Below are 10244 nucleotides of genomic sequence, written 5' to 3' on the forward strand. Positions count from 1 at the left end.
CATTTCCTACAAGAACATATGTTGTCATTCTCCAGGCTACTAATAGATATGGCTTATGATAGCTCTGTTCTTAGGAGCGTCCCCCGTCTTCTACAGGGCATATCGGCTTTAGTTTTTCACTCTGCGCTACACATAGATTTAACAGGTAATATTGATTTAAATGGAATGTTTCTTTTTTTACCAATTAAATCAGATGTACTGTATCTTTGGGGAAAGGCATATGAAACACTTACTTTAATACAACTACCAAGTAAACCATTTCTGGATCTTGACTGTTTTCTCTGTCCCTCATAAAGTCCATGAGACCTGTCATAATATATTAGTTTGATCTCTTTAGTTGAACCATAAGTTTGATCTCAGGTTTCTTGCAAGTGAAGCCATTTTTCCTAATGGCAAACTTAATCTAGTAGAGTTAGGCTTAGATTGTGGTGACATTTTACAAGCAAATTGTACAAATACAATATGGTATGGCTGCATATCATACTGCTTTTTTAAAGATGGTGGTTCATTCTACCTTAAACATTTTTATAGTTGTCCATACAGACATTCTTGTGGTATCACTCTTTCCACAAGCTCTGGTCTAGCTTAAAGAAAAAGCAACCCTTCTCCCAATCCAGAATTGTATTATTTTTTCCTTTAGAACAGATTGAAATCCTTTCAAAATTCATCTTTTTTTTAATTCTTTCTAGCCTTGACTCTCTTGTTCTCATGTCTTCAAGAGAACTATTTCAATAACTATCTGATCAGATGTTTGGATGCTGTCGATACTCAGCCTTGGGGTGTTCAAGTTGTGGCCATCTGAAAGAGTTTCCAACTTTGTCTGTCCAAGAGATTAAGAGAAGCAGAATGATCTTCTCTATATGTATTTATAAAAAAAAGACTGCTGCTAAACTTTGACTTACTGTATGTGCTTGATCCAAAACATTTTTCCCCATTATAACAGGGGTGGGGAAACCCCTCTAATTCAAGTACAGGGGAGGGGCCAGGTGGCTGCTGCAGTTACAGCTCCAGTCCTGACCTGGGGTTGGAGTTGGGGGCAGGTAGTGGCTTCAGCTCCTCTTGTCACTTTCCCTTTGCAACACCCCTCACACGCCACCAGCAGTTGTCCTCTATGGCTTGGGCTCTGGCCCTGCTCTGGCTTGGGACGCAGAGCACATGGTTACGCCAGCTCTTGCCCAGCCATGCAGCAGTAATGCCAGTGCAGGAAACTCTAGTCCTGGATGAGCTGCCACTGCAGGTGCTGCTGCATGGCAGGGCCAGGACTGGAACCACCATGTGCTCCATTCTCTGGGCCAGAGCCTGAACCAGAGTCATGGAGGTTAAACAGTGGGAGGCTAGTGGTCAAGAGACAGCAGTAAATGTGGCAGAAGTGGTAGGGAGTAGGTAAAGCAGGGTGGGCACTGAAGGGAGGGTCAGGGGCTGGGGAGGGCTAGGCAAGGAGGAGGCAAGTAGTAGGGGTGCAAGTGGCAGAGGACAAGGGGTAGAGGTCAAGCCACTTGATTCTCTCCCACCACCTCCCCTCCTGGAGCAGTGGTGGGGTGCATGAATTTAAGAGACCCTTCCAATAGTTAGATTCTATACAGGGAAAAATTATAACAAATTTATAAATTTTCCATGTCTAGACTAATTATTGTGGGGGGTGGTCAACTTAAATTTGAAGTTGTCTTGGATTTAGGTAAATGTGGTATCTCTTACAGAATTCCCTAGTGGAAGTGTCCTCAGACTTTTCTGTCCTTATTTAACACTGTGGAATTGATTATTTTGGTTCCTATTGCTTCCCCCATAATATACCTTATTATTTTAGTAAACATAAGGCATCTTGTTTTTCAAGATGTTACCTTGTTTTTTTTCTCACTACCTATTGCAGTCTGTTTTCTGTTTGCATCTGGATTCCTTAGATTTAAGGTATTTTTAAGTTTTCATTTTCTGTTCTCTCTAATTGTCTGTTTGGAGACTATTTTTGCTTCTTGCTTGAAAGGAACCTGACTTTTTTTTAGCACTGAAACAGCTAAAACATCTCTGAAAATACTATATAAAGCTCCTTATGAGATCCAATATTTGAACTTTAAGTTGAAATTTATTTACCACAAGGCCTGTAGAACAGTGCATGAATCCAAGCTGCTTTTCTCTTTGTCTGAACAGCATGTAATAACTCGTTACATCTAATAAAAGGTTGAAAAAATTGTCACTTATTTAAATTTAACTTTTTTAAAAAGAAATACCAAATTTAAATTGTCTTATCTATCCTTTGTTTTGTACCAGAAAATTTTCTATAGCATATTCAAGTTATTTGGCTAAGTATATACAAATCTATTTACAAATGAACTGTGTAGAAGAAGGGCATGTGCAAATGGAAAAGCCCTTTTCTTTTACAAGTTCTCAAACTTTTTTATCTTTTTCTTTACTGGCTTTGACCTCCAGATAACTCTGGAGAACTATCTGCTTTCAGTAGCTTTCAGATCAGTTGGGATATTTCTGTTTTATAAAAATGTGACCCTCTGCTGTTTGGCCAACTTTTCAGTAATTTTGGGAATCCACATAAAGTTACCAGTGATGGGTTATTTTTTTCCTGTAATAGCCAAGTAATGAATTTAAGTAGTGTGAATTTCTCACTATTAATGCAGGTGTAATTATGATTCTCAACTTTACAAAAGTAACTTATTTAGCTTGAGTTATTTAATGACTATATTGGGACACTTCAGTTCCTTTTGCATCAGTCTTAATATCAGTTGCAACACCACACAAAACAAAAATCCATTTAATCAGGAGGGGGTTTTTTTTCCTTGTTTGCTTCTGTGTAGCTACCAGTGAGACCTCCAGTTGTGTGTCTAAAGTTAAACCATCTCATGAAGAAAGCCCCCATGATGATGCAAAACATGCTAGTGCAACCCTTCCTACGAAGAAATGAAGCACGGCAGACAAAACTTCTTCCTTTTAAAAATCTCCTTCAGTGTACATTCAGTGATAGAAAAGCTCATTTAATTGTGACCTAGCTTTCAAAAGCCATTCATGTTACTATCTGTGTCAGTGCACTTGCCTGTATGTAAATTAAAGACTCGTAACTAGTGCACACTTTGTATATATTCAAGTAAAAAGTCTCTTCTCATTTTCTAAAATATTTGTGGCAAAGAGATTTGCTCAGCAGTTGAGTGAATTGCACACCTTTTTTTAAGCTGCCTTTTCAGTGTCTTAGTTTACTGTATATGTGTATAAAAGTATAAACAGACAAGAAGTCTCATCCCAATGGTATGTATTATAGTGGCTCTGTTAGAGTCACTATAATGAAGAGTTGTCTATCATTCTGAACTCCTATTTTAAGGGGTTATAATCTAGCTGTGAACTTTTTTGTCTTGGGCTGAAATTTGACATACATGATCTTGGCTAGGAGCAATTTTTATTTAAATACAATTCCAAAGAAATCACTTTGCCTGTTTGAGGTAAAACAGGTGCTTTTGGCATTTGAATGATTTTGTATCATATATGCTGAAATAACTAGGAACAATGGGGTGAATGAAGTTGTCGTCTTTTCAGTTTGAATCTCCTTGCTGTGTTCTGTGTTTTACATCAGACCTGTAACATTCAAATATACCTTTTTCTTTTGTGGTTTAGTATGTGCTTATATACGAGTAGATATCTGTATATCCTCCGACAGAAAAAAATCATTTTATATATTTTCTTATCCTAAGAATTTTTGTTTACTAAAAAAGATGGCTTTATTTGCCTTATCATAGGTTTGTAAAAAGTTACTAACAAACTGCTGACTTAAAAAAGAAAGACAGAAAAAGCAGTTTTCTTTAAAAGGAAGTATGATTACATCTGGCCTGATTATTTACGGTTTCTAGGATAACTTATTACCCCATCATTATGCAGTGGTTCTACTACCACTGTTTCAGACTAAGGAGAGAAACTGCAATACTCCTGGAACTAAAAGTTTAACTTTAGAAAGATAATCTGAATACACTGGTTTTAGCATGTTCTGTTTGGTTCATATCACTTTCACTCCGTCAGCTTTTGTCAGCAGGACTCAAACTGTGGACTCGGGTTCTATGAAGTAATCATCCAGGCTCAGCCAGTTTTCATTTCGTCTGTGGCATGAAGAATTTTTAAACATTCATAAATGTCCCAAATTAATGTATCATTTTGCCCATATGTTCAGACGGCTGAATGGTTAATAATGGCTTTATAAACTGCATTAAAATTGATATTTTTCTAATTTAAATGGCAAGACATATTGTTTCAAAGAAATGTTTTTAAGGAAAAGAAAGCTCTTAACACTTACCAGCAATTTTGAATACCTTGTGATCTTACGACAAAGTCTGTGCAGATTTAAGTGGGTCACAAGTGAAATGACTTCTAAAAAATGGTTCTATTAAGTGCAGAGTAAATGATACCAAAAACCTGAAGTGTTCAGTTGTATGCTCAAACCAGTTAATTTCTTGTATCATAAACATGTAATGTGGACCCTATTTCTTGCACATAACTGAATGTACATGTTAATGTTTACTGTTTCTTTTTTTAATTCTGTTAAAATGTAAGTGTGCATATCATTCCAGTCAACCAAAGCTCTGGTATTAAAAAAAAAACAAAACTTGATGCGCTCCTAAATAAAAACAAGGTCAGTGGTAATTTTATGGAGTCTTTGGCTCTCTCTTCTAGGAATTTGATAGTATTTGACTGTCAGTAGCTTTACATCATTCTTTTCTAATCCTATGTAAAAGCACTATACCAGTTAAACCAATAATGCATCTCTAAAAATAGAGTTGTGCAGTCCAAAGCAAGGCTTTTCAATGAGGATAAGAAAACAGGCAGTACCTCTTTTTACTCCCTCCTCCAAACACACGTGTTTCTATAGTTCATTCCATGCGCACAGGCAGCTGCATCAATGTAGAGCCCTGTTGATTTCTGTGAGCATAGCCTTTGTGCCTATATGTGGGTTGGGGGAAGAAGCCAGATGCCCCAGCCATAGGCTTTGCTTCAAACCATGACTCTTTAGTTTACCTGTTGCCTAAAGAAAGAGCTGTACCAAAACCAGGTGGCTTCAACCTGGCCACAATCCAAGCCCAGTGATGACATTGGCTTTCAATACTGGCTGGAGAAGCAGAGGAGCAGGCTGAGGCCTAGAGCCTTTGGGCAAGAATACAGAATCTTGTGAGTAAGGCAGGTCTGATGCCACTGTGCATGCATTTCTGTTCCCTTGCCTATGTATATATGTGCATAAATTATTGAATGGCTGAACCTCTGTAATTCCCCCTTATTGTCCATAGCAGTGTTATAGAACTTGGACTGTCCCATCCTTTTCCTGAGTTTCAAAACCTATTTTATAAGGAAATATTCTTCACTTGATCAGTTCAGTTCTTAATATTAACTATTCAGTTGCATATTCCTTAGAAGAAAAGGCTGGAGAAGAGGACATCTATTGTCTATACCAGGGGTTCTTAATTCCTGGGATGCAAATCAACTACCAGTCCGGCTGCCAGACCGGAAGTGGCCGTGGACCAGCAAACCACGGCCCCCCACAGCTGGGCGGAGAGGCCGCGGCTCCTTCTGCAGTGCCCGGCGTGGAGCCGGGGGTATCGTTACCTGTCTGCTAGTCAGAAATTCTGGCTGTGGTTGGCTGTGATTGCTGGGCCGAGGTTTGCCAGGCTGTGGCATAAAAACTTTGGGAACCCCTGGTCTATACTGTAGAACAGGGTGAGGTGCTTTTGTCAGCCATTAAAAATAGAGGACCTTCGCACACTACCCTCCCTGCAATGACTTTTGATGTCTCTAGTTGACAGGCTCAGCAGATGTCTCTTTTGCCCAGGAAAGAGGGCTTCCCTGACAAAAAGCTCCGTTTTCCTGCAGCTGCTCTTCCACTAGTAGCCCTGGCACAGGCTCCATCAGCACTAGCCCTGAAGTGGACATCCCTTCAGCAGACCACATCAAATACTGACTAACACACATGCATCAAATGTAAGAGCACCTCAAAACAACAATACACTGCTCATGTAAAGAAGAGTCCAACTGTCAGAACAAGTCCTCAAAATCTCAAGTTCAAGATTGCAAGGTGCCAACAGCAAAAAAGTCCAAAATGTTATGGTACAAGTACCAAGAATATCTTGGTACCAATCTGGATGCTAAAGCATGTGCATTTCCCAAGATTTTGTGTATCTGCCTTCTCTCTTCCTTTTATGACTACTATTAACAATATCATTGGATTTGCATCAATGACGCCGGCATTTCCAGAGAAATGATTCTACAGTTCCTGGGCTGCTGCTAATCCCCTGCTTTCTTGCAGTAAGCCATCATTAAAGAGAAAGGAAGGGTACCTCCAAAGGGTGTCTTAGAAGTATCCAGTTATGGCATCTGATGCAGGACTGGCCATGAAGGGGTCACAGGCAATCTTGTGATGGCATATTACTGATGCTGACTAATTTGCTGGAGGGCCACCATTTTGCAGGTTTCAAAATGAAACCTTATGATTCACCACAAAGAGGAGATCTAAACTGACATTGATAGGAAGATTCCCTTTCTGAGAGCTGGAGGAATCTCAATGCAAAGTGTCAGAACAAGCACAGGAGATGCTCCAGCTTCCCTCCTTGCCTAAGTGCAAGACAGTTTTTTTTCTTTCAAGACAAGGATTTATAGCAAAGATTCTGGGCTGCTTGTTCCAGCTCAAACTCTCATTCACTTAAGTCAGTGCAGTCCAATGCAGTTGCTTTCTATTTTCTATCAGGCAAGAGTATAGACATTTGTGAATGGCCAGATGCATGCCTACCCACTGGTCTCAGATATACTCTGACATGGGCCCACAACATCACTTTTCTAAAATTTAGCAAACCCCTCTTTGACTCCCTCGGAATTCTTCATCTCCTGCCTTGCCTTTTTAAAACTGACTGATGCCAACTGCTTCAGCCAAAAGTTAATGAGCTTCAGCACTCTCAGAGGAAGCCCATACATCTAATTCAACAAGAGCAAAGTGGTTCTGACACCAAAGTGGAGCCTGTTTCTCTTATGCCAGTTAATACTTTACCTTTTTTCTCCCTGAAAACCACATTTTGCACAGTAATATCCATTATATGTATTGTATGTCCTACCATTTTGTTCTGACAGGATTAAATCTACAAATTTAGTCTGGTGGCTGGCTGTTTAAAGACTAATCTATTTCATCCCAGAGTTTCTTAGAGTGGATAATTTAGAGCATCATACTGCATTACAGTTTGACTAATGCGCTTGCTCCATGGACTATCAAGGTTTGTTTCTGTAGGTCCCAAGCAAAATCTTCAGTCTGTTTTTCAAATGTGCTAGTATCCAAAATCTGCAAGAAAGTAGGTCTGTGCGAAGCAGCAAGTATTCGCTTCAGATTCAGATTTGGTTGATTCAGAGGGACGGTGATTTGATTCTGTGATTCGAATCACTCCTGATTTGATTTGGCCGATTTGGATTCGGAGTTTTGGTGCCAATTTGGCCATAGACTATAATGGGGAATCACTAAAATACCAATAAGTTTTGTCATTTTTTTGCAGGTTTGGATAAAAACATCAGGGATGGTAGCCCCTTCTGAGGATATGCAGCCTGCCAAGTTTCAAGGAGATAGGTGCAGGGGTTTCTGTGAAAGTGCACTTCAAACTGTTGAAAGCCAAACTCATATCACTTGTGTGTGTTAAGGCAGGGAGGGATGAGTGCAGCAGGGATGGTAGCCCCCTGTGCGGGCATGAAGCCTGACAGGTTTCAGGCAGACTGGTGCAGGGGTTTCTGTGAAAGTGCACCTCAAGTTTCTGAAAGCAAAAAGCAGTAGGTGCCAAGTGAGGAGGGTGGCACTCACGCTGCCTGCACATGGAGCTTGAGAAACCCCAGCAATGTGAGGTTCACCTTGCTGCTCCATGAAACCAGGATCCAAGGAGGTGCGGTGGGCTGTCACAGCATCACCAGCAATGCTGAACACCCTCTTGCATGGAACACTGGTTGGTGGACACCTGTTCCCAGGCAACCAGGGCCAACACCTGGCTGTGGGTTGACCAATAGGCCAAGAGGTCGCAGTGCAGTGGCTCCACCACCTCAGCAAGATAGGTAGCCACTGAGGCCTCTGTGCTACCTGTCTGATGGTGGGGTCTGGTGCCTCTGGACACCAACATTGAAGTCATGCCCTCGGCCCACGTTGGCAGTGGCTGTGGTGGAGGAGATTGTCTCATAATTGGAGTGCTGGCATGGGAAAGTGAATACCCCTCTTCTACTTCTCCCTGCCTCTGCCCTTCTGCTTCCCTGACTCTGTTCACCAGCACCTCCATCTAGTGATCGAGGGTTTTGCTGCTACAGATGCTCCCCTTCACCCTCGGGTCACACATGCCCGCCAGCATGTGGACCATGTTGGACTGCAATGGATCCAGCCATTTTTTGATGCCCTCCTTCAGCTGCTTCACCAGTGCCTGCACCTCTGGTGAAAGCGGCTTGCCCCAGCCAGGAACATCAATTCCCTGGAACTCCTCCATTTCATTCTTGAGCCTCTTCACTGTGGGGATCACCTGGCTAAGGATGGCATCGCCAGCGCTGAGCCTCTTGGCCTCGAGGAACGGCTTGAGGACCACCAAGCTCTGAGAGATGGTATTTCACTCCATTTTGTTAAGTGGGCCACTGATCCCAATCTCCCTGACCAAGGCCATCACCTGGATGGCCTTCTATTGCTTGACCAGCCTTTCCAGCATGATTTTGTGCTGCGGGATGCTCAGCTCTGCATGTGTATCCTGCAGCACACTTGATGCTCCAGTAGTAGTAGCCCTTCCTGCATTTCAAAATGAACTGGCTGGTAGTCATGGCACCATCACCAGGAGCCCTGTCCCCTTCCAAGGCGTCCCTGACTACAAGGCGGAACTTGTGTGCCACACAGCAGATGCCAAAAAAGTTGGCATCACAAACTGCCTTGACCATATTGGCCCTGTTATCGGTGACCTTGAACCTGTGGGTGAGCTTGCCCTGCCCAGCAAGCCACTCCTTTACCATGCGGTTCATAGCCACCATGATCTCCCTTGCTGTGTGGGACCCATCCATCACCTCTGAAGGATAGCCCACCAACGCCCTGACTGGTCACACCAGTTTCCTGTGAGGGGGAGGTAGGCAATGATCTCCACCCTGGCTGCTCCAGATGTCCAAGGGGAAGTGCAAGGCTACCTGTGGACCTGCCTTCTGAAGCTTCTCCCTCAAGTACTCCCTGCGTGCCTCATAGAGGGAGGGTACCACTGTCCTGCTAAAGGTGGTGCGTGTGGGCACTTGGTAGGATGGGACCACGAGCGCCATAAGCCACCTGAACCCTGGACACTCAACAAAGGAGAAGAGCTGGCCGTCCAGAGCAAGTATCTCACCAATGCTCTGGGTATCCTTGTTCGCGTTCAGAACACGCCCCGCTTTGTCTCTGCCTTTTCTCCCACTGGTCCAGGGTGGCCTGCCTCTGCTTCTTGGGGACAGGGTCTTCGGAGCGAAAGGGGGACTTATTTTTGGGCATGCTTCCGCTGCTACAAGGCTGAGGAACAAGGGCCAAGGGGGTGCTGCCTCCTGAGATGCAGCAACATCACCATGGTGGCAAAGTGTTTCATGTCCTTGCCCCAGCTGATTTGCCTTCGGCAGTGCTGGCAGGTAGCATACCTGGGATCATCTGCCACCTCAGAATGATCTCACACTTCACTACCCATCTGCTTCTGGGTTGAGGGTGGGGAATCCTGCCTTATCCCCCTCCTCACCAGGCACAGTTGGAACAACAGGAGGAGCTGAGCCACCTGCCCCCACACCCTCCTCTGAAGTGCCTTCTAGAGAAGGAGACCTGCCTCTAGGGGAACGTTGAGGGGTGTGGAGCACAAACTCGGATTGCCCCTCCTTCCCTGCAATTTCCTTCACTATGGCCCTCAGCTCCTCTTTCAGATCCAGCTCCTCCTCTGACACTGAAAGGGTCACACTGGTAACTGAAATTGGGATTGAAAAGGTCATGCTGCTGGTTACTGGTGGTGGTGCAGGTGCAGGCACTACTACCACCTCCTTGCTCCCACTAGCAGCAGAAGACTCATGGTTTCCAGGAATAAGGGTGCATCTATGTTTGGGGAGGGGGAACTTGCAGCTGTCCCTCTGCTCCCTCTCCCTCTCCTGCCAGAAGACCTGGCACCTGCCTTTCATAATGTTTGGTGTGCTGCAAAATGTGTGTGTGTGTAATATATTTTGTACTTTCCTGCACAGGTGATGACAGTGTCAGGGAAAACACAGATTTCTTTTTGTTGGGGGAA

The 10244-nt window shown here is 43.4% G+C and overlaps 1 protein-coding gene across 13 annotated transcripts in view; it reads left to right on the top strand.

Annotated features, from left to right (window-relative positions):
* Window positions 1-4589, top strand: part of PPIP5K2 (diphosphoinositol pentakisphosphate kinase 2) — a 120909-nt gene extending 116320 nt beyond the window's left edge. For all 13 annotated transcript variants that reach the window (XM_019517221.1, XM_019517220.1, XM_019517219.1 and 10 more), the window contains one exon: window positions 2802-4589. In XM_019517221.1, the coding sequence (XP_019372766.1) occupies window positions 2802-2908 (107 nt within the window). In that variant the 3' untranslated portion in view covers window positions 2909-4589. The remainder of the gene's footprint in view (window positions 1-2801) is intronic.
* The last annotated feature ends 5655 nt before the right edge of the window (window positions 4590-10244 follow it).

The sequence above is a fragment of the Gavialis gangeticus genome, unplaced genomic scaffold (genome assembly GCF_001723915.1).
Source record: "Gavialis gangeticus isolate Ggan-Ray unplaced genomic scaffold, GavGan_comp1, whole genome shotgun sequence".
Classification (NCBI taxonomy): domain Eukaryota; kingdom Metazoa; phylum Chordata; order Crocodylia; family Gavialidae; genus Gavialis; species Gavialis gangeticus.